Source organism: Phyllosticta citriasiana, assembly GCF_038021145.1.
Source record: "Phyllosticta citriasiana strain CBS 120426 chromosome Unknown IWZ02scaffold_7, whole genome shotgun sequence".
Lineage (NCBI taxonomy): Eukaryota > Fungi > Ascomycota > Dothideomycetes > Botryosphaeriales > Phyllostictaceae > Phyllosticta > Phyllosticta citriasiana.
Window position 1 is genome coordinate 1,260,194 of NW_027117284.1, and position 22,852 is coordinate 1,283,045.

General features: G+C 55.4%; 9 protein-coding genes across 9 annotated transcripts; 6 read left to right on the forward strand and 3 right to left on the reverse strand.

Annotated features, from left to right (window-relative positions):
• Window positions 1–4: 4 nt before the first annotated feature.
• Window positions 5–1,960, forward strand: IWZ02DRAFT_433511 (sterol O-acyltransferase 1; the record flags this gene model as incomplete). The annotated part of the gene is made up of 3 exons (XM_066766300.1): window positions 5–147; window positions 188–664; window positions 712–1,960. 3 exons carry the CDS (start codon window positions 5–7, stop codon window positions 1,958–1,960), a joined length of 1,869 nt encoding a protein of 622 aa, XP_066622454.1.
• A 1,438-nt stretch (window positions 1,961–3,398) lies between these two features.
• Window positions 3,399–5,300, reverse strand: IWZ02DRAFT_378609 (major facilitator superfamily domain-containing protein; the record flags this gene model as incomplete). Its single annotated transcript, XM_066764998.1, has 2 exons — window positions 3,399–4,783; window positions 4,838–5,300. 2 exons carry the CDS (start codon window positions 5,298–5,300, stop codon window positions 3,399–3,401), a joined length of 1,848 nt encoding a protein of 615 aa, XP_066622455.1.
• A 673-nt stretch (window positions 5,301–5,973) lies between these two features.
• IWZ02DRAFT_278482 (uncharacterized protein) lies at window positions 5,974–8,187 on the forward strand. Its single transcript, XM_066763607.1, has 2 exons — window positions 5,974–6,977; window positions 7,074–8,187. The coding sequence occupies exons 1-2, from the start codon at window positions 6,144–6,146 to the stop codon at window positions 7,917–7,919; spliced, it is 1,680 nt and encodes a 559-aa protein (XP_066622456.1). The 5' UTR covers window positions 5,974–6,143; the 3' UTR covers window positions 7,920–8,187.
• A 543-nt stretch (window positions 8,188–8,730) lies between these two features.
• Window positions 8,731–11,614, reverse strand: IWZ02DRAFT_490965 (fungal-specific transcription factor domain-containing protein; the record flags this gene model as incomplete). Its single annotated transcript, XM_066769707.1, has 5 exons — window positions 8,731–8,770; window positions 8,921–10,385; window positions 10,436–10,754; window positions 10,944–11,444; window positions 11,558–11,614. 5 exons carry the CDS (start codon window positions 11,612–11,614, stop codon window positions 8,731–8,733), a joined length of 2,382 nt encoding a protein of 793 aa, XP_066622457.1.
• Window positions 11,615–12,622: 1,008 nt separating this feature from the next.
• On the forward strand, window positions 12,623–14,389 carry IWZ02DRAFT_377760 (CoA-transferase family III domain-containing protein; the record flags this gene model as incomplete). The annotated part of the gene is made up of 3 exons (XM_066764963.1): window positions 12,623–12,962; window positions 13,011–13,309; window positions 13,361–14,389. 3 exons carry the CDS (start codon window positions 12,623–12,625, stop codon window positions 14,387–14,389), a joined length of 1,668 nt encoding a protein of 555 aa, XP_066622458.1.
• A 246-nt stretch (window positions 14,390–14,635) lies between these two features.
• On the forward strand, window positions 14,636–17,887 carry IWZ02DRAFT_452824 (Sec39 domain-containing protein). The gene is made up of 2 exons (XM_066767623.1): window positions 14,636–17,637; window positions 17,700–17,887. Exons 1-2 carry the CDS (start codon window positions 14,799–14,801, stop codon window positions 17,741–17,743), a joined length of 2,883 nt encoding a protein of 960 aa, XP_066622459.1. The 5' UTR covers window positions 14,636–14,798; the 3' UTR covers window positions 17,744–17,887.
• Window positions 17,888–18,135: 248 nt separating this feature from the next.
• IWZ02DRAFT_278552 (uncharacterized protein) lies at window positions 18,136–19,328 on the forward strand. The gene has a single exon (XM_066763608.1). The coding sequence runs from the start codon at window positions 18,321–18,323 to the stop codon at window positions 19,179–19,181; it is 861 nt and encodes a 286-aa protein (XP_066622460.1). The 5' UTR covers window positions 18,136–18,320; the 3' UTR covers window positions 19,182–19,328.
• A 509-nt stretch (window positions 19,329–19,837) lies between these two features.
• Window positions 19,838–21,228, forward strand: IWZ02DRAFT_452826 (uncharacterized protein). The gene is made up of 3 exons (XM_066767624.1): window positions 19,838–20,189; window positions 20,578–20,801; window positions 20,872–21,228. The coding sequence occupies exons 1-3, from the start codon at window positions 20,006–20,008 to the stop codon at window positions 20,896–20,898; spliced, it is 435 nt and encodes a 144-aa protein (XP_066622461.1). The 5' UTR covers window positions 19,838–20,005; the 3' UTR covers window positions 20,899–21,228.
• Window positions 21,088–22,503, reverse strand: IWZ02DRAFT_482269 (uncharacterized protein; the record flags this gene model as incomplete). The annotated part of the gene is made up of 1 exon (XM_066769144.1): window positions 21,088–22,503. One exon carries the CDS (start codon window positions 22,501–22,503, stop codon window positions 21,088–21,090), a length of 1,416 nt encoding a protein of 471 aa, XP_066622462.1.
• Between the last annotated feature and the right edge of the window lie 349 nt (window positions 22,504–22,852).

Consider the following 22,852-nt stretch of genomic DNA (forward strand, 5'->3'; position numbering starts at 1 on the left):
CGAGATGTCCTACACAACCTCGTCCCAACCGCTTCTCAACGGCCACGCCTCCCAGCTAGAGGTCGCAGAGCCACGAGCACGAAAACCTGGAAACCCTCAGGTGTTGCGCGCCGCAAACGAAGATGCTTCGATATCAGAACCTCCAAGGTATGTTTCTCTTCCACTCGTTGTTTCGCCCTGGCTGCAGCCTAGAGCTAACCGTCAACCGTAGTGGCCGCTCCACGCCCGTCCCAGAAGATGCGCCGCCGTCGGTTCAAGCTACCCATTCCGTTCGCAAGAGTGTCCGCGCCGAGCAAAAACACCGTTTGTTTCCTACCATTGAGTACACCTCGCGTGTATCCCATTTCGACCCGCAAAGCGACTACCATGACTTTCGCGGCTTCTTTGTCCTGTTCTGGATCGGTCTGGCCATTATGGTCATAACCAATATGCTGAGGAGCATGAAGGAGACGGGATATCCATGGAAGGTTCGGCAATGGGGTGTTTTTACCGCCAACATTTGGGAAATGGCCTTGAGCGATCTGGCCATGGTGGCGTCCACAGCCGTGAGCCTGCCACTGCACAAGCTGTACGATAGCAGTCAGGGTGAGCTTCGCTGGAGTAAAAAAGGAATGCTTGTTCAAAGCGTGTATCAAATTACTTGGCTGCTCTTTTGGACCATCTGGTACGAAGCTCTCATCATACTAACTCGCCACTCGCTAATTCGAACAGGCCATTTGCGCGTGGCTGGACTTGGACGGCCCAGGTCTTCTTCACACTGCACTTCTTGGTCCTTCTCATGAAGATGCATTCGTATGCCTTTTACAATGGACATCTGAGCGAGACTCGTCGCCGTCTTCAAGAACTGGACAATCCTGAAAACGCATCGTTACACGCTGCCATTAAATATCCCAGTCCAGAGAAGCACTTTTCGGACTTGACACCGCCAGAGGAGAAGCAAAGGATCCTCTCAAAGACCTCCGCGGATCTGAACCAGCTCCGTGAAGACCTTGCTCATGAGCTGGTCTCGCCACTTGGCAATGTCAGCTATCCCAAGAATCTTACGGCTAGAAACTATATCGACTACCTGTTTTGCCCGACCCTCTGCTACGAGCTCGAGTATCCACGAACTCCTCGCGTCCGCAAGTCCGAAGTCGTCTACAAGGTTCTCGCCGTCTTTGGCAATATCTTCCTGCTTACCTTCATTACGGAGCAATACGTTATGCCAGTCCTCGACATTGCCGACGAGCAACTTCAAACGTCCCAAGACTTTACTGAGGGCGCACTCATCCTGGCAGAGACTATTTCTCGCCTTCTCTTTCCATTCATGATCATCTTCCTCCTCGTCTTTCTCGTCATTTTCGAATACGTGCTCGGTGCCTTTGCCGAGGTTACCCGCTTCGCCGACAGACAATTCTACGGCGACTGGTGGAACAGCTCGAGTTTTGGCGCGTTTAGTAGCTCGTGGAACAAGCCCGTGCACCACTTCCTCAGACGGCACGTCTACATGGCGACCAGCAGAAAGTATTCGAAGCCTCTGGCCGTTTTCGTTACATTCTTTGTCAGCGCGCTGGCACACGAACTCGTCATGGGCTGCATCACCAAGAAGCTGCGTGGCTACGGCGCATTTTGCATGATGCTGCAAATACCAATTGTAGCAGTGCAGCACAGCCCTATTATGAGGCCTCGCAAGCTGTTGAACAATGTCTTCTTTTGGTGTTCCATGATTCTGGGACTGAGTCTGGTAAGTCAATATCTTTCCTCATGCGCATTGGATGCGCTCGTGGTACACGTGGATTCCCCCAATCATGCAGTCGATTCCTTGCCTCAACAAAAGAGTCTGGGCCTGCATTTCCATCTCCCTGCCCTAGACCTCGCTCTTTGCGGAGGCAGCAACTGGGGCACGTCCATTGCGTTTTCACTCGAGGAGCCACAAGCAGCCCCAACCCAACCTGCCACATTCCCTTCACAGCTCGTCTGACACACGCTGACATTTTTCCCTAGATGTGCGCTCTCTACGTGCTGGTTTAAGCCACACCCTCTTCCTCTGTTGGCTGAGTCAGACCACATTCTGTCTCTTGCCAACTCACCCCTCCATAGCTCTCAATCTATCAATTTTCGTCGCATTGGGGGCTGCTTTTCACATACATCCAAACATCCATCCATCCGCAACGCATCCTTCATCGCCTCTCACCTCACCTCTCGCACCGCACACATGTTCTTCTGCGCATAGTTCCGCCGTTGTTTTGATCATTATCGTTTTTGCTAGTTGTTGCCTCTTCCCGCACCTACAACAACAACAACAACAACAACGGTGCGGCGGTATCCCAGCGCCGGCCGCTAGCGATGCCCGTACTGTGGTAGACTGCGTTTTCCCCTCTCCTCTCCCTTTCTCCACTCTTTCCGGCTTTCCCTCTCTCTCTCTCTCTCTCTCTCTCCCTCTCTCCCTCTCTCCCTCTCTCTCTCTAGCACATACATACCATCATACCTTCGCACACTTGTATATGTAGTTGTTGATACCCTTTGTTGCTTCTTTGCGCTCTTTTGGAGTCTTTCGTCGTTGGCGTGTTGGGTTCCGTCGCGTGACTCTTCTTCGTTGTACACTTACATACTTGGCACTATGTAATACTAGTTGCTGTGTTTTACATACCTTTGGTGGTCGGGTCCTTTGCTTTGCTTTGCTTTGCTTAGCATGTGCTTGGGTAGGTGGCAGGGCGGTGGGAGTGAAAGGGAGTGCAGTGATGCCGCGGAAGAGGAAAGGAACACAGTGTAGTAAAGACAGAAAGAAAGCAAACAAAGTACACAACAGTAGATCCAATCAAGCAAACAAGACAAATAAACCGCATCAGTACACAACGCCAGAAGAACGCCCCGCGAGACCTTCCTCAGTCAGCTGTGCAATGGAACGGTGAAGGCGATGACGGCGTGTCTTTACAGAGCTCCCGTCTATGGTATCAAAACATCTCACCGTTTCCGCTGATTCCGCTGCGGGAGAAGATGATACCCGGCCGTGGAGTGTTCAGGCGCTTAACCGCCACCGCCACCGTCGTTTATTTTCATTGGACTCGCGTCACATGCGTGCATCAGTATCGCTGCTATGTATCTCGACTGCAGAATAGTCGGAGCGCTAGATTGGGGGCGCTCGTGGAGATGGGCAGATGAGGCAGGGAGCATGTACGACGGACTGGCAAGAAAGGGCGATACATATGGGAGAGGGAGGAGATTCTCGATGCGTGGTGTAGATGTATGTTATGCGTACAAAAAGCCGGAAGGACAGGGAGCCAAAGCACACGCAATGCTACGCCATGCCATGCACTCCACTCGACGACTGAAACCCGACCCAACACGACCGCTGGCCTCCCGCTCTTTCCCCATCTCCGCGAGCCAGGCGCCTCAATGCCAGCCAGACACGCAGAGGTCTACAGACCATACGCAAACGTGACCCTCTCATCGCCCTGCCGCGGCGCCTGGCGCCACTCACGCACCCACGCCGCCACGCGCGCAGCACCCGGAAGGGACGACGCGTCGACGGCATCAACGAGGGCATCCACACGCCTAGCACTCGCGCTGCTGCTCTGCGAGCGCAGCGGACCTCTGCCGCTACAGCGCTCTTCTTCGATCTCGTCTGCGCTCCACGCGGCGATGACGCGAGATCGCGTCTCGTTCTCGCGGCGCAGCAGCGCGCGGAAGGTGGCGAAGCCGGCAAAGGCGACGGCGACGAGGGCCGCGGACCAGGCGAACGCGGCACGGTAGCCTGAGGCGCGATTGAAGGGCGTGGGAGCGAAGAGGGCCGATGCGATGACGCCGGCGACGTTGCCCCAGCCGTTGATTCCGAGTGCCAGGGCGCGCTTGCCGGGCGAGGGGAAGTTGTTGGTGAGCCAGGTGACGGTGAGGGGCGAGGCGATGAAGGTGCCGGCGAGGAGCACGTTGAGTGAGATGTAGCGGAGTAGCTCCGCGGTCGTCGTCGCGTCGGGCGTGGGAGCTGAGGGGAGGAGGATAGTGCCAGCGAAACCGACGAGTACGATGGTCAGCGATATGAGGATTGGTTTGGTGCGGTCACGGTGACGGTCACTCCATGCGGTGAAGACGAAGAGCGTGATGGCGCCAAAGACGTAGGGTGGTGCGGTCAGGAGGTTTGCAAGGGCGGGTGTCGTGGACAGTGGCGAGAGAATGATGGGCAGAAATATGGGGAAGGCGGTCGCTGGCACGGCTGAGAGGATGTTGCATGCGAGCAGATAGTATATCTTCCAGTCAAGTACCGTGGAGAGCACGTCGTGGGCCGTCAGTCCTTGGTCCGAGACCTGGTTTGCGGGTGGTGGTGCGTCTAAGGTAGGGCCACTGCGCTGAGACAAGAGACCCTGTGCTTCTTGAACTTCGACTGAAGATTCAATGTCTTCAGGATCTGCTACAGGTGATGGTGAGCCTTTTCCACGAGCCTGGAGGATCTCTCCGTCTCTGTCTTGACGGATTCGCTCTTCAGCCCAATCTCTTTCCTCGGGGCTAAGGAACCAGGCATTTTTTGGCCGGTTGGGAAGCCAAAAGAAGCTGATCAGAGCAGTAATCATGGTCGCGCAGCCTTCTAGAATAAAGAGAACTTGCCACGAATGCCATGACGAGGTCGAAGCAGTGGTTGGATGCTGTCCAGCTTCGTGTCCAGGGAATGCCTTGAAGACTGCCCATGAGATCAATCCACCCAAAGCTCCAGCCACGGCAGCTTGTCCGTAGAAGATGGCTATGCGCTTCCCAAACTCAAAGCGGGTGTAAAAGAGCGACAGGTAGGTGACGGTGGTTGGATAGAACCCGGCTGGAGCTTCAGAGTCAAAAGACGATCCTCGTTGTATGTTGCGTAGGCGCCTACCCTCGAGAGTTGCAATCCCAATGCGCAAAATGTAAAGCTGCCAGGCTGAGCGCACCCAGACATGTAGAGCCGTGCAGAATCCCCATAGAAACATGCAGCCCGGGACCCATCTCTTCATGCCATATTTGCGACCCAGACCAGCGCCGACAGGCTGTAGCGATACGAAGAAGAAGTAAAAGAGGCCGACGGCGACATTCAGGTCCTCCTTTGCAATGCCAATGTCATCGGTAAAGTGGGCGGTCTCGGCATTCCCGATGTTGGACTTGTCGAGAGCGTTGAAGAGGAAGAGTAAGGCACACCAGGGCAACACAAAGAAGTCGATTCTGCGGACGGTGCGGCGGTTCAGGGCGTGCTGGTCGGGGTCGGTTCGCAGGTCGGAGGGCATGGTCACCGTGGTATGGACGCTGTCATGGCAGTGGGTGTCGGAGGAGAGAGTGCGGAGTTCATGTTCTTCGCCTGGCATGGCCTGGGGCCTAGTGTCGTGAGCTGAGGCGGTGAGGAGGAACACAACATTCCTGTGGAGGGTGGTGCATCTGGGGGAACGCGTGGCCCGAGAGCCGCTCAAGGGAGCTTCGGAGCCAGGCAGGGTTGAGTAAGGTGTAGAGCTAGACACTGATGGCCTAACACCATGGTCAATTTGGCTCCACGTGAGAGCGCGACAAAGAGGCGCCAGTTGATGTTTTTGTTTGGGGTTGCGGGCTTGGGGTCAAGCGAGTGGAGCTCAACGGCTGATGCGCGCCGTGGCCCCACTCCAGCGGCTAACGGTTCGATGCACGTCGCCAGCGGCCTCTGGAGGCGACGAACTGGGCTTTGACAAGATGCAGTGTCGTTCCCATGGCCGGAGACTGCGCCGTCAGCAGGCATCGTGCTCCGACGCCGCACAAGCAGATAAATACCCGCCATCGTCGCGGCCTGTCAACTGCTGAATCCCTGCAAACCCACTGCCAAAACCACCATCCTGCATGAAAAAAGAAGAGTCCTCTTGTGCTGCAGTCATCGCCAATTCACTCACCTCTTTATTGACCTCCTCCGCCGCCGAGGCTGCTCCGCTGGCAGTCTGGTCGCCGCTGGGTCTCACCGTCCCGTCAACCCACACGCCAACCAAACTCAATCCCAGCCACCAGAGCCCACGGACGGACGGTAAACAGTCGCTGCCCACCGCCGTCCACATGCGACTCCTCCCACCACGTCAACAATCCTAATCTCGCCCCCACCCTTCCCCGATCCGGCGCGACCAGACTAAGGTATTCCTTCAGTCTGGCTTGCTGCCTCGACTCCGCTCCGACAATTCTTTCTCCACCTCACCATGGACGGCAACCCGCCGCCGCCGCCTCCACCACCCCACGGCAGCAATCCCAAGTCCTCCGGCCCTTCTTCTGGTCTACCTCCAGGCAACTATGACATTTTCATTGTCCCTCCTCACAGCGCCGGCTCTGGCTTCGTCTACTTGCCTTCCCTGGCTTGCGAGCGCAACTCCTTCTTTGCCGGCGTCGTCGCAACCCTGGTCGCCGTTTTGGTCTGGAACATAATCGAGCCCAGTGTCAAAGCCTGGTTCAACTCAGTTTTCTCCGGCGGCGGCGCAAGCGTACTGATCATCATCGCCTTGGTTGGAGCGGGCTGCTGGGTAATGGGCCAGTCATCGGTGGGAGGAGACGCAAGGCCAGGCGCGGGTGGCAGCGGCGCGACTGGCAACGGATCTGCTGGATCCTGGGGAAAATCGCGAGCGAACGGGTTCCCTGGAGGCTTTGGATCTTCACCCGGAGGGTCCAGCACAGGGGCCACCCCAAGATCGTCCTGGGGAAGCGCTGGCGCCGGCCAACAGCGCAAAGCATCGGCCAGCTGGGACAAGGCAAAAGAAGAGACGCGCCAAAAAGAAGAAGCCCGCAAGGATGCCGACGCCGACGCCAAGAAGAAGGAAGATGCGGACCGCGCCGCCAGGGCCGAGGCCGAGAAGCAGAAGTGGGAACAGATGCGGACACGGGAACGCGAGGCCCGGGAAAGAGAGGCCAGAGAGCGTCTGGCCAAGGAACGGTTGGAAAGAGACAGGATGGAAAAGCAAAAGCGGGAAAGGGAAGACCGCGACAACCTTGAACGTGAGATGCGCGCGCGTGTTGAATCTGAATTCAAGGCCAAAGCGGAGGCAGCAGCGGCAGCAGCAAGAGCCCAGGCAGAGGCCGAAGCCGCAGAGGCAAAGAAAAAAGCCGAAGCGGCCAAGGCCAAGGAAGAGGCAGATGCTGCTGCTGCAAAAGCCAAAGCAGAAGCAGATGCAAAAGCGGCAAAGGAAAAGGCTGATAAACAGAGGGCAGACCGCATCAAGGCAGCAAAGGAACGAGCGGACCGCGAGCGCAAGGAACGCGAGGCGAAAAAGGGCCAGGAAAATGGTAAAGGTAACAAAGCAGGCTCGACGATGAACAGCGCCCCCGCCAGCCCGACGACCCCCAAGCGACCCTACCAGCGTCCCTTTGCGAAGACCGAGACCGACTTTTCGGGCTTCCGCCCCTACGACGACCCTCCCACGCGCGGCCGCCCTACCGCACGCACATCGACGTCGAACTACTCCGAATCCGTCGCCTCATCATCGTACGCGCCCTCTGCCACGACGGCACGAACGTCTCCGCCGCGCTCCTCTTACGGCGGACCCTACTCGACCACCGACCCGACCAAGATCATCGTCAAGGGCGTCTACATGTTCACGTCGCTGTTCCCCAAGCCGACGGCGCAGCTGCTGGCCAACACGGGCAACGTGTCGGACGGACTAGTGCTCAAGATGACGACCGAAGGCCTCTTCATCGACGACGACAAGCGGCACGTGGCCGAGCGCGACTGGGACGTCAAGGCGTGGACGCTCAAGCTGGTCGAGACGGCCGAGCTGCGCGACGTGGGCCTGTACATGCTGCGGGCCAGCATCCGCGACGCCGAGGGCCGCCGCTACGTCTTCGTGCTCAGCCTCGAGGAGAGCTGGAAGGTCGTGCTCGGCCTCCAGAAGCTGAAGAAGGGCTCCCAGGTCCGCGCCCTCGCTCAGACCATCTGGAATCCCGCCGATGCGCTCAAGGTCTTGACGCTTTGTGGCGATCAGCCGTAGGTGTCGCAAGTGTGTTGGCGAAAGTAGAACGCAGCAGGTCGACTGATTGGATATGCCAGTGCGCGGCGTTGGTGATGGATGTTGCTTGGTTCAGGACATTGGACGGCGACCTTTTTTCGAGCGAGCGAGCAAGCGGACGAGCGCGGAGTTTTGGCGTCTGGACCAGCGAACGAACGAACGAAGCGAACCTTTTTCATGGGAGCACGCGTGGAATGCACTTGTGCTGGCTTGTCTTTCTCTTTTTCCCGTTTTCCTTGCACGACCACATTCCACACGACCTTCATACACACACCTACACGGGTTCAACCGACTTTTACACCCATACTGTCCACGACAAACGGCGCAGAGATACGACGCGCAGAGATGACGAAACTGCAAAAAAGAGAATAGAGCGGTGCCTATTAACGAGGAGATTGGTTGAGTGTTGGACAGACTTGGGCAGAGATGAATTGAGACAGACTGAGACAGGGGCCAGGGAGGGATGAACAGCGGAGGAAGTGATGGAGGGAGGGGAGCAGCAGCATTAGCGACGGCGTTTAATTTCGAGGGTGCGTGCCATTGAATTGGTCAATCAGGCAGTCTAGTCTTTCAGACAGTCGAAGTCGATCTTCTGACTCCAATCGACGCATTGATGGATTCACTTTACTTACATCCATGTGTCCTTCTTCTCGAGTGAGTGCAAAAACTTTGATATAGTGCATATGGTGTCCCACGCATGGTTGAGATTGCCCAGACATCACCAAGGTGTCTGTCAACACCGACGCGCAGCTCACCACGCCTCAACCCCTCACTCACTCACTCACTCACTCACTCACTCATCATAAACGCCAAAAAGCGGCACCGCGCTCTCACTAACAAAATTCACCATATCCTCACCGACTCCCATCCCTCCCATCCCTCCCACTCCCCCCATCTCTGCCCCTCCTCCTCCTCCTCCTCCTCCTCCTCCTCCTCCTCCTCCTCCACCACCACCACCACCACCACCACCCGGCCACGCCCACAGTGCATCAAAATCGAAATGCTCGTCACCCTGGCTCCCCGAGTCTTCGGGCGACAGCAGCGATCCTGAGCTACCTGCTAGACCCAGGCCGACGGTGTCGAAGGCGGAGAGGTCGAGGAAGTCGGGTGGGAGGGCGGAGGGGAGAGGTAGGGCTGTGGCGGATGTGGATGCGGGTGCGGGTGCGGGTGCTGGGGGTGTGGTTGTGGAGGAGGTGGTGGTGGTTGATGCGGGGACTTGGTTTGGTTCGGTGGTGGAGGAGGGGAGCGCGGCGGCTGTTTGGTGGGTGAAAGGGGTGGTGGAGTCTGCTGATGCTGCCGCTGTAGGCGTGGGGTGGTTGAGATCGGTGGGCGTTTGCTTTTCTGCTGCTGCTGCTGTTGCTGTTGATGATGACGTCGTTGTGGGTTGCTGGAAGGACGGAGGACCTCGAGCAACTGCCCCCACGGCCGGCGTCCCAGCATGCAGACCCGCCGTTCCTGTTGCATTGAACGACGCACCCTGGTCGACTGCCGCAGACGACGCAGCAGCAGCCGTTGACGACCCCGCCAGTCGCTGCGCTCGCCTGTCGCGCTGCTGCACAATGACATCACGAAAAGCCTTGATGATTTCGAGGTGGCGGGCCGCCTGCACATCGCCCTCGGCGCAGTACGACAAGATGTTGATGGCGTTAGCAATGCACTGGTCCGTAGCGCCATTGGTGTACAGCGAGGCAAACTCGTTGGCGAGCAGGATGAGCGCGGCCGGCAGCAGGAAGTAGATGACGGCCGGATTGCGGCGAGGTAGGTAGCCCGCCTCGTAGGCGTTTTGCACGAGGATGATGGTGTGTGTTGATGCGATGACACAGGCTTCGCTGAACTTTTCCATCCGCGTATAGCGCTGCCGCGAGGGGAGAGGCTGTGTTGATAGCGTGCCGTTGCGTTGGACTTCGGAGTTCATGATGTAAAGAAAGAATGGCCGCGTGAGGACGATAATGGAGTGGCAGTAGAGCAGGTTGACGTGGAGGATGGCTATTCCTTGCATGGGAGACGCTGCGGCTGCTTGCCTCCAGTGTAGTTGAGGTGACAGGGCCCTGGGCCATTGTTTGCAGACGTCGGCGATCTCCTGTGCTAGACGCGTGCTGATTCTGCGTTTTTGATATACCTCTTTGAGAATACGTCCGATGACGGAGCAGCTTCGAACAGCTGCCTCGAGTGCTGTGCCGTTCGCCTTCCCGTGGCTGATTGAAGTGCCCAGAGCAGAATCAAAGCCAAAGGCGTCGGGATCGTCAGGTTGCGAGGGCTTGAGTGTATCTCCGCTGCAGTCGTCCTCTGAAATGGCTGTTGGCCTACCGAGCCCCAGAGACAGAAAGCGGTCTAAAACGAAGAGCGACCGCCACAGATTCCGTCGAGCAGTCTGCTCCTCGTAGCCGAAGATTACCATGGTCTCTTCCCTGTGCAGACCCAACGCATATGCTGACCGTACTGCCATGCCTTGTCGGGTGTCAGCCACTGTGGACCGTTCGTGTGGATTACTCACTTACCGAGAAGAGCAAATGCAGTGTTGCGCCGCGACTTGACAAGCATATAGAATGACATGAGCGCCAACGCCTGGACCGACCAAAAGTCTGCATCTTCGAAGCCGTAGAGCGGGTCATTTAGGCTTTTGGCATTTAGGTAAAACACCTCACCCAAGTCACTGTGCTCTTTGTGCAGCTTTTCAGTTATGGCGAAATCAGTAGTCCCTCTCTGCGGCGTGGCTAGCATGAGACCAATGGCAAAGACCATGTTCAAAAGGCACAACCACGAAGGTTCAGTGGTCAACGGATCTGAATAGCAGCGCTCGAGAGATGCCGTAAATGCCTGTTGATCGAATATTTGTAAACACCCTTGGGTGTTGACAAAAAAAGAATCAACCAGAATGTAGGCAGTCCTCTTCTCTGGCAGCAGGTGAGTGTGTCTGGAGTTGGGCGGCAGAGAAAATGGCGTTTCTGTAATCTTATGTCGACGAGGATCAACTGTAAATGCTGACGGTCCTACCACGTTCTCTACCATCATGCGAAGCAGCTGGAGAAAGGACAGGGTTGCTGAGTCGCCAATGTAGAGGAGCCTCCCGGTTGGGTCTTGGAGCATTCTTGCCTGCGAATATATCACAGCTTCCTCTTCATGGCTATCTGTACTCGACGCGCCTCGTAGTCTTGGGAAATCGTCTATCCTTGCGGAGAAACTCTGCAGTGACTTTGCTGCAGCCTCTGGTGCTGTGGCATCAGACTCGAGCCTGGGGTCCAAGGAGCTCGAATTAGGATAATGAGTCTGGATTTGGTTGGCTTGGGCAATCGAATCTCTTCGAAGATGGCCTGGTGATGGCTCGGAAATGACGGTCTGGAGATTTGGAGAGTTCTGCACGTCTGGTACAGCCCGAAGACTTTCGGAAACGCCATTGGTGCGTCTTGGCCCCTTTGCGGAGCCAGGCTTTGTCTGCACCTTCTTGGCTACTGGGGCACCGGTTGGAAAGTCATCGTCCCTATCGCTGTACGAGCAAGTAAATTTACGCTGGAGAAAATGGATAAGCAAGAAGCGCCCTCTTAGATGGCTTGGTCATACTCTTTCGCACGTGTTACAGGGCAATAATCCGTTACACTGCACGTCAAGTTAGTGACATGTACCCTGACGGCAAGAAACGTCGAACCTATGACAAGGGAAGGGAAGAGCTGGTAGTCCATGGAGTGTAGCCCAATGAGGCTCCTACACATGACCCAGCATCACAGAGCAGTGGTCAGATGGAACTCGAAATTCGCATCGGAGAGTGGCTACGGTCTTGGGTGCTAGGATAAAGCAAGATCCTATGGAGCACCAATGAAGGTCTGGATCAAGCAAAAGTATCTCCCATTCTCGAAGTCTTTGTACAAAAGAGGAAAAGAGAGATTGGTGATGAAATACGCAGGAAGTGTGGAATGACAACGTTTAAAAAGCAAAATGGTCAACTTTCCTTTTGCTTCCGCCTCTTACAGACCTCGCAGGCCTGCGCCGTACGCTGACGCTGCTCTGGCGGTACCTTTGGCCTGGTCATAGCGAGTGCGGGGAGAGACAGGCTCACGGTTGATCGTCTTCCGATCGAGCAGCGGCGGGTGGCTGCAAAGTGAGGAGGCGGCGGTTGTCTCGGGCCGCGGCTGGTGGACGCGGCAAGGAAGACGATAAGCTGAGAAGCCCAGTCACTTGGAGTCGAATGCCCTCGTCACCGCGTCTGTAGATCCACGGCGACATGCTTTACCCGGAAACGCGCTGTAGCAAGACAGAAGTAGCAGATACGTTATTAGTGCAAGTTGTCTGGCAGTGGATATCGTCTTGGCCCATCCCGTCCGCCCGTTCGGAACGTCGGCTCCCGCACTGCAGCGCATGGGCCACCATCTGAATGCTCCCGCCCCGGTCCTTCCACCAAGAGCCCTCATCCGCCTGCAAGTCTTCTGCTGCTATAGCACCGGCAATAAACATGACTATCCTCCTCTGTCTAACCGCTGCCGCTGACCGGCTCATACCTGCTACACCGAGCCCTGTGCTAGTCAGTAGACATTCTGCCGTCCAGTTCTCCGCATCTCGACAACATTTCGACTGTACCTGAACCGCAAGCGTCATCGAGTCGAGACAACATGGTCCAAAACATAGACATCAACACGGGGTCAAATGGGACCACCATTGCTCCAAAGAACGGAACTTTCCAAGGCGAATACTCGATGCAGGCCGAGACTCGTCGTACACTTCAAGATTTGCTGCGTCGCGCCGACAGCCAGATACCGGAAGAAGCCAAGGCAATAGTCGCAAACGCCAATTTCGTTACCAGCAACACTGGAACTCCGTATTTTCCTTGTCCGTTCAAGGAGACAGAAGCAACATCTGCTCTGAAGGCAGTAGAGGGGGCCCTGGCGGCAGCCATCGCAAACCTGACACTGGGAGAGGCGGACAGGAGGGTAACTGTTGATTTGGACAGAGCATCAGCTTTTCTTTGCTCTGCATATCTTTCCTCCGTGGGGGGCATGGGCAAGGCCCACCCCAAAGTGAAATCGCTCCTCAAAGGTTTGGAAATTCGTCAGATTTGCGCACTCCAAGACTGACTCTTCATAGCTACTGACCTATTGGCTGCGCAATCCAATCTGTATCGTCGACTATCGGCCAATTTGTATGAGACCAAGAACCCAGGAGAATACTTTCACATACATGGATCCCTAGAGGCGACCACGACTCTGAACATGATTGGGTTGGAGGGACAAAGACCCGATATGACTGACTACCACGAGTGCATCAAACTCATTGGAAGTCACGTCAAGCAATTTACAGCTGAAGAGTTGGAGAAGATGAATGCTTCCAAGATGCAGGCTGGTGTCACGGCTTTGAAGTGGTCTCAGTTCCAGGAAACAAATCACGTACTTCTCCCGCACCTACAAAGCATGGGCAGGCTGCTGACAGACACCCAGGGCAAGACTTTGTTGCAAGAACCCCCTTGGCGGGTTGAGCAGACGGAGCTTACAACGCCACCAGCACCGTTCCCCGCCAAATCGACTCCCGCACCCAAGCCCCAAATATTGGCAGGGATTCGAGTTCTCGAGATGTGCCGCATTATCGCTGGACCTGCAATGGGAAGAGGCCTTGCCGAGTATGGTGCCGACGTAATCAAAGTGACCTCACCCAACCTCAGCGACGTCCCCTTTTTCCAGGTCGATGGCAACCTCGGCAAGCACACGGCAGACTTGAACCTCAAGAATCCCGAAGATCGCAAGGCGTTTGAAGAACTCTTGCAATCTGCCGACGTGGTCTTAGATGGTTACCGGCCTGGTTCCCTGGAGCGCCTGGGCTACGGCCCCAAGCAGCTCGTCGAATTGGGTCAACGTCGTGGTCGCGGTTTCGTCTATGTTGCCGAGGACTGTTTTGGTCACGTTGGCGAATGGGCTCACCGGCCAGGTTGGCAACAGATTGCCGACTGTGTCAGTGGCGTGGCTTGGGCTCAGGGTCAATTCATGGGGCTTAATGAACCTGTTGTTCCTCCGTTCCCCATGAGCGATTACGGTACCGGTTGCATGGGCACGATTGCTGCCCTGGTCGGCCTGTTCAAGCGCGCAAAGCATGGAGGTTCTTACCACGGAACGACGTCCTTGTGCCAGTACGACATTTTCCTCCTGCAACAAGGTCTCTACGCCGACTCGCTTTTGGAGGAGCTCCGCCGCGTTCATGACCCTGAATTTTTCGGCTTGCGACACTACGACTCGGTAGATGAGGTGGGCAAGCGGGCATTGAAGACGATGCGGTTGACGCACCCTGAGCTCTTTGCGGAAACGCATCTCTTTGAAAGCTATAGCAGGGGCTTTGATGCGTCTGTCAAATTCGTTCGGCCCGTGGTAGAAGTGGACGGAACTTGGAACGGGTTCTTGCGGAGTTCGAGACCCAACGGCTTTGATTCTCCTACCTGGGATGGCTGGGAGGTTGACGAGGGCATGTTGAAGTTGTAGTAGAATTTGGAATGCAGCATTCGGAGATAGGTCCGGCTTCGTCTCAATCGACAATGTCTAAGACACCATAAATTTCCAGTCTGATCTGGACCGTGACTGAGTGCCACTAGCTTTTTCCGTTGGACATGTCAAAAAAACTTGGGCGATGATGGAAGTGTTGGTCGTGGGTCGAGCGGAAACCTCCGAGCTGAAGGCCGCCGCATCCGTGCGGGCGGCGAGCGGATCTTGCCTTGGCAGCCCTGCCAGCTCCAAGACAACGTGGACGTTCGACCAAAAAGTCTGACAATCCCTCTCCCTCCGATCTTCCCTCCTGTTGTACTTGCCCTCGAATCGTTTGCGCAGTTTTCAGACTGGACTTCCCTCTGAAATGCGGATCGCTCATCCTCCCTCTCTCTAAGCGCATCGCAATATGGACAGCTTGAAGCAGCTATCAACAGCTCACTGCGTCCTTCTAGCGACGCATCTCGCCGCCGGATCAAACATAGACGCCCTCAGGACCCTATCTCTCGATCGAAGCGATGCGTTCAGCCCCGAATATCTCCTTCGAATCCTCCTTACCTTTTTGCCCGAAACTGCGGAGCCGTCTACCTATAGTGGATTCGTCCTGGAGGTCGCGACACGACTGTACCTCGAACAACGCGACAAGACCGCAATCGACATTACGCCGGTGACAAATCTTTCCAATGCGCAAGCGATCAAGCGTATGCGCAAGCTTGAGCTACTGCCGCTAGCACACGAGTCCTGCGACTCCCAGGACCTTGACCTCGTCACCCTCTTCGTAATCCACCGCGCATACCGAATAGATTGTCAAGTCGGCTTGTTGGACATGATACCTGCTCTGGTAGAGCCATTTCTCGATCGTTCTGATTATCTCCGTACGTGGTTTATATCTACGGTGCTGCCGCTGCTCCGTTTGGACTTTGAGTACTATCCCGGGAGCGGAGCTACTGCGTCGCTCGAAGATTTCAGCAAGCTCCAAGGATCTCACGGTGTCAATGTGCTTTTGTCCAAATGCCAAGCAACATATGAGGTGAACGCTTTGGAGGTCGGAAATGTGTCGCGCGACCTGAAGAGCGTCGTGGGACCTTGGATGTTGGGATCGAACCAGAGAAAACGCAGGAAGCTGGACGGCACGAGACGAAAATCTGTAGCTGGAGCTTTACGGAAAGACTCCAGTCCGCAGGATTCAGACCAAGTACAAAACGATTTCTACGACTGGGACCACGTTTTCGCCTGGTTAGTACATACTGCTCCGCAGCATTTCGACGTCGTCAGCAACACGATTGATAGATGGGATGGGCCAAGGGATATTGACACGGGAGGTTATGAAGCCCCGGAAGACAAGTATCTCGATGACAGCTCAAGAATGAGCTTGCATGTGCGGTACATGCAAGCTGCATTCGCGTCTGTATATTCTGCCGAGAGTGAAAGCAGAGAGACCATAGAAGCTGCACATGGCGTCCTTGTACGACTAGCAGAGCTTCTTCAATTTGAGCCACCGCCTGACTTGGCTACAAGCGTCGAGATGCTACCAAGAATCGACAGCCATGCCAGCGTCCTCCGTGATTCGTCACCTTCTATCATTCAGCCCGACACACTGATGAACGAAGACCACCCTCTTACAAAACCCAAAGTGGAGACATTCTCTCTGCTCCAGATTTTCGTCTACTCAGCATACCTGCTGGCCGACGTGGGATTTCCGATGCCTCTGAGCAAGGTCGCCAAGTTCCGATTCCATGCTGATGAAGACGACCAAATCACCCTGCTCTCCAAAATACTGCGGGCCCTCGTCAACGGACAAGGCAACGACGAGGAACGTTGGCGATCAGTTCGCAACAAACTGATTTGGCTGTGGAATTGGGGCATGGACGCAGCCGAAATGTACGCCATGAACGGCCCTGGCGTGCTCGGAAAAATTGGTCGCTATACCTTTGAAAAGGAAATCTTGATTTCTCTCCTGTCTGCCGCACAATTTACTCTCATCACTGAGTTGTATCTGGGAGATGGTGGGCGACGAGACCACTTGCAAAACGACGATATTGAAGAGTGCGTCTTGGGCAAGGCCATGGAGTACTATGACAACGCCAGCAATGGAAATGTCACTCGAGGTGGAATGAAGAAAGCTTTGGACATCTTGACCGCGTTCAAGCCCTACTTTCCCGACTCCCCTGCTTTTCTTGCTGCAGAATCCCTCTTTGCAGCAACACACGATCTATCTTTCTACGCGCTGACCCTGCAGCACGGAGTTCCTTTCAGACCAGTCAAAATAAGAATCAGCGAAGATCCCATCTCGTTGATTGCTAAAGTACTCGACCAGAATCCGAGGAGCTACACCAAACTCGACGACCTCATCAACATTGGCCAAAACCTTGTCTCGGCAAGGACTCTGGAGCGTAGCGGACCACTTCTGGACGAGTCTGTCATGGACATGAACGAACAAAAGGTCTTGGCTTCTCGGCGCGTCATTGGCATGGCCATTGAAGCAGCTCTTGCCGAAGACGATTTCGAGACGGCCTACTCGTTTGTCGTGAATCGCCTCAACCCTTCCATAGATCAATTAACACGCCAAAATATCCCAAGCCGGCCTAGCAGCTCAAGAGCAGCGACATCACCGTCTTACGGCAAGGAGCCCGAAGACGATATTGCCTGGCGAGCCGCCTTCCATGCTGGTCGCCACCGCAGCCCAAATAGCTCCCTCGCTTCATCACACGTCACGATTACTGGCTCACCAGCGCTCCGCCGTCTCGAACAGCGCATGGAGCTCCTCAGCCAAGCGCTGCTCCTTGCTCCCCAGCCCTCCCTCCCCGAAGTACTGACCGCCTGGCGCCGTTGCGAAGAAGAAATGACAGCCCTGCTGGCCCAAGAAAATGCTGAAGAAGTGGCATTCAACGACCACGCCGACAATCGCGCTCCCGGTGCTTTCCCGAGCCAGGCTGCTGTCATCCAGCCGCGTCGGGAGGTTGGCAGGGGCGTATCGGAGGAGTCGCCCATGGGCCTGTTTGACGTTGCCAGAGGTGCTGCGGCGGCATTTTCGCGGACGGCGTTTCCTCTGCGCGGTCCTGGCGCGGCGGGAAGCGCGGAAGGAAGCGCGAGAAATAGCCACGATTTGACGAGGACACTGTCCGGTGCAGGTAGCGAGACTGGCAGCATCGGTGGCGCGGGCAACGGCGATGACAGGGTCCGGAAGCGCGATATGGTCGCGAATGCGGTGACGGGAGGTCTGGCCAGCGGCATTGGATGGGTTCTTGGTGAGTCTCTCCGTGCTCGGCGTGAAGCTGGGGCGTTTGATATACTGACTGCTTCCTTCCAGGTGCAACTCCCGTCCAAGAGAACCAGCGCGATCAAAATCGATGAATGGCGATGAAGTTATGAGATACGATGGATGGAAGCGGTAAACCTCGATAGCTATTCAGAGCATGGAAACAGGCGCGGGCATATCAGCTGGACCGTTGCATTGCAAGACAATTAGCATTTTCTTCAAGCTTGTCCTTCCAGCGCTGTTAACTTCGCCGTTGCGTTATGCCTCAGGCTACCCTGCCTGGGCCGGCGGTCGTTGTTGTGGTGACCTTTTTCCTCTGCCCTGCTGTCGTACATTATCCTCCATCCCTCCACCTACCCACCGCCTCGCGACGAGAGGCACTTCCTTAGCCTGTTTCTTAAGCTTTTCGCTCAAGCGCCTTCAGCGACTGGTCCATTCTCTCAACTTCCTCGTCTGCGGCTCGCTGCCGTTGCCGCTCCCCTCTCCCATCTGCGACGGCTTGCCAGCGCTTTGGTGTGGTATGGTTTCGTTACTTGCCTTTTTGATGTTTTCGCTGACCCTGGGACACAGATCACTGTGATCTCCTTTGTTCCTGCTGACTTTTCTCCACCAGACTTTGCGCCTTGGACATCGCCACACAAATTCGTCTCTCACGTCTTCTCCATCGTTAAAATGGCGCGCGAAGGCTTTGACGTTCCACCATGCATTCCATTGGCCGACGTCATCCACCAGGCGCTGGAAACCTCCAGCAAGACTGTCAAAGGCATGATATCTGGAACCATCCCGTGCGCTGGCTTCGTCTTGCTGATCTTGGCCGACATTTGCGCGAGAATGCTATGCACGGCGCCCGGAAACACGGTGTGGGCCGGTCTGGTCCTGATCGCAGCCACAATCCACGGCGAGCGGCGTTTCCCCGCCAAGCTCTGCTTCTTTCTCATGGTCCAGATAATCGTCTTGAAGCTCCTCGACTACCAGACCCTCGCGTCTTCTCCCGGACATCAAACTCCCGAAAACCTTCCCAAGATTGGCTTCGCCGACGCGATCATCATCTGGCTATACACTGTTTCGGGACCGATCATTTTCTCGTGGGCGAGGTTCATGCGCGACACCTGGATGCCTGTCTTCACGATTATCCTCTATCTTCAGCTTTTGTCGACATGGCTGGAGGCGGCTGAGAACTTCCTCGACGATCCCAAGAAGGAGACAATGATAGCAGCTTTGGTTCTCTCATGGGAAATGACGATTCCAATCCTGGCCTCGTTGGTAGCTCTTCTGCAATGGGCTTCGATTCAAAACGTCATCTCGCAATTCGCTGAAGTTTTTCGAAAGGGTCTGCGGCTGATCAGGAGCAACTGGGTCCTCGCTAGCCCTATCTTGGTCGCCGCGAAACAATTTGGTACGGACTCTTACGCGCCACTTGGTTCCCTCATAGAGGAGTTCCTCCTGGCTTTCATTCACCTCTTCCTCTACTTCTTCCTCTCTGACGCTTGGAGACTCGTATTTGTTTTCCTGCTTCTTTCCAGCGCTCTCTAGTCTACGATTCATCTGGTGGTTTTCACCAATGACCAGTCGCTAGGAAGTCTGACCTTGCTTTGCGCCCACGTGGTGCCTCTTGCGCTAGCCCTTGGCGCGAAAGTGAATCGAAAGCTTTGATCGTCTGAGCGCTTTCTTCACTCTTGAGTGCTTTTCAGAAGATTCGTGCGACTTTGAAGGGATCAGCGAAGGAAGATACGCTCAAGAAGAAATTGCCGGATCTGTCAGAGCTAAGCAAGGAGGTATCAAGTACGAGGGAGTGCGTGGAGCAGGATGCGGAAACAGCAGACAGCATTAGGGACACTTGAAAGCAAAGTTGGAAGAAGAGAAGTCTTCCAAAGATACCCATTGAGGTCTTGCAGGTACGGGAGCGGATAGATGTATGTGTTGGAACTCAACCGCTCCCAGTCTGATCGTTTTGGTTCTTCGCCAAAAAAGGGGCTTGGGGGTGGCAAAGGATTGGGGTTTCTGTATGTCAAAAGTTTCACAAAACTCCATAGCCAATTCCCATGATTGTCTATTCTGGGAGTTCATTGGCAATAATGATGCTGAAAGTTGGAGCGGTACATCGATCGGAAGAGGGACCACCCACTTCCGGCATTATCGGATCGTGACGTGGAACTAACACCCCTGCCGCAGATCGCGAGCCAAACGCAACGTCGTTGCTTCCTAAGCATCTGTACCTCTTCATCACACCTCACTTGTGTACATACAACGCGGTGCTTCAATTCTCTCTTTCCCGTCCAGAACGAGTCGAGGCTTGTTTTGTGCATCCACTTTCGAGTTTCTCTGCTTCGTCAGACATTTGTACATTCGCGGCCACGATGGCAACCCACAGCTATGCTTCTGAATACCCCCCGGGTCTGCAATTCGACCCCGACTTCAAGAAGTTTTTCGAGGACTTCTATGCTGTCTCGGACACGCCGGATGTGCACGACGAGTATGTCAAGAACTTCACGGATGGCGCGACGCTCATAATGGCGAGCCGAAAGGCCGTTGGAAAAGAGGGTAAGTACCATCATCTCCATTATCTCTCTCTGCTTGATTGTTTGCGTTTTCCATTTGTCAGTTCTGGGACTCTTCCATGGAGAGAAGCTTCCAGTAGTCCAATTTACCTATCGCATATGTCCAACTCGTGGATCGCCTCAAGCCATACCACTTGGATTCCTGGGATTTTCCGCTTGTGATGGCGGTGATCTTTTCCCCTCAAACCCTCCTAAAAAACCCTCTTTCTTTGTCAATTGTTTGAGCAAATGTTGTCTGCGGGCACCATCTTTGTCTAATTTTCAAAACAAAGCATATCACTTCGTCCAATAAGACATCTTGATCTTTCCTTCTTCGCGGCCATTGCGAATTTGTATAACGAAGAACTCCCAACTAATATATTCCGTTGCAGAGATCTTGCAGTTGCGCAAAGGTCTTTGGGAGAGAGTTTCCATCAGGCGCCACTTTCCTCTCAAGATTTTCCCCGCGGGCAACAACGCAGACGAGGTGATGCTTCACGGAACGGTCGGATATATGCTCAAGGCGGGTGGTGAGGCCGATATCGACTGGGCAGCCAGGGCTCATCTTGTCAAGGAGGACGGACGCGTCAAGATGGACTTCTATCAGGTGTATCTGGTAAGTCTTGCATTTTGCCCTCAGGCGGTTGAAACTTTGCGTGCGTGGGCAGGCTGACCGATAGGCTTAGGACACTGGAGCCCAGCAGAAGAAGTAAAGGCGGTGGAAAAATAGAAAAGGTAGCTCAGCGTCGAGCAATCGATTTCACTGCGTCAATTGCAGTACACTTGTGCCAAGGACTGGCAGTTCAGGTCCGATAACTTGTGAGAAGCTTTGATTCTGCGCAGTGCCCGGACCTTTCGAGCTTTACCATCATTTGACTTAGGTTCACTTCACATCGTCAACCCTACTTAACGTCCTGCGGACCCCCACGAGCCCGTGCACAGGCCGCTGAGAGTTGGCTTTTAACCCTCTGCCCTGCGCACAACCGCCAAACCTTTTCAACCACCGCTAGATCACATCCAAAACAATCACCACCTCTTTCCCCCTCCACTTCGTCTTTGGATTGATCTTGCGTTCTCTCTTTGCAGCCCAAGCAACAATTCTTGTTGCATTCACCACCATGCCCCTCGGCCGCTGTCCCACCTATTCTGTTCCTGCGGCAATCGCCACGGGCGGCCTCCTGCTCCTCTTCGCCGGGACCTCGCACCTCCACAAGGCGTTCAGCCCCAGCAGCGAAGACCTTCCAGCTCCCATAGCGGTCCCTCGGAGCATGGAGCCGGTCTCTACCTACGCCGACTACCTCGAGATCCTTCAGACCAACAACACTCAGTGCTTCCCCACTGAGGAGCCTCTCAGTCCGACCATGAAGTTCCAACTGGGACTTGGACTGATGTTTGGGCTGTTGGCGAAGATCTCGGAGACGGCATTTGACCTCACCGCAACCTTCTCGCCTATTTTCAACGACGTTTCCAAGGCCGTCTTCGTTTTCACTGTTTTCAGCTGTTTGGCCTGCGCCGGCGTCTTCTGGTACAGCGTGGAGAAATGGATCCGGCCAGCCTGGTTTGTGTCTCGTGTGGCCTTCCCGGCGCTCGTCCAGGCACTGGTGTCCCAGCTTGTCGACAGGGTGGCCCAGCGCATTTTCGGCAGCAACACGACCCTGACCACCACAGGACAGACGGACGATCGCTCCGAGCACGTGCGCCGCCAAGAAAGGCTTTCCAAGCTCACGTTCATGGCCTTTTCTCGTGTCCTCATCGAATGCCTGCTGCGATACGGTGACAGCTTGCTCGACCTGCCTCCGACCCCCCAGCGCGAGTACAGCTTTTTCATCTTCAAGCTGTCGGCCCACTGCTTCGTCCCCATCTACGAATACTTTCAGCCAAGCATGCAGTTGTCTCTCGCCGCCCTCGCCTTCCTCACCTTGCACGACACGATTCACTGGCTGCATGTCTGCATCTTCGATTCGCTCAGCTCGCCCATCACGACCATGGCCATGGACATCCTCTGGATTCCAGGACTGCGAATCGTCATCGTCGTGTGTGCCGCCATCGACTATCTCATCAACGGGGACACCGGGCGGCCGCCGGCTCACCCCGCCTACGGGCGGTGGTGATGCCCCCATCGAACAACCTTTCTCGCTTTGATTCCGACATGTTGTCTCAGTTGCAGGTCCTGTACCTGGTTTAACGCGGATGCTAGCTTGCTCCACTCTAGCGAAACTGCAGCTGCGACTCTCAGTCTTCGCAGTGCTATGCAACTCAACTCCCGGAATCTCAGCCAGGGCAACACCTCGGCCAATCTCGCGAGGTAAGCTGCCCATCCACTTCACTCCCAAAGGATTAGTGCTGATACCAGACCAGGTGCCCTTTCATGACAGTCATTTGCTGCTTCTTCGTCTTCGGTTCTCTCTTTTCGGCTTTTTATTCTCGACTCGACACACCCTCTTTTTCCTTTGACCCAGCTCGCTCCGGCGGCGTGCGGACGGACGTGTTGCCGGCTCTGTTCGCATCCTTTACCAACAAGGAGGGTCCGGCAGCGTCCACTTGCCAGCGGGCCACCGGCACATTGCTGTGGGGCAAGTGGTGAGCTATCCCATCCGGACGACACTCGCGGGGGCAAGACGCGCTGTGTTGCTCGGACACCTGGTCATCCTCATTCATCAACGACCT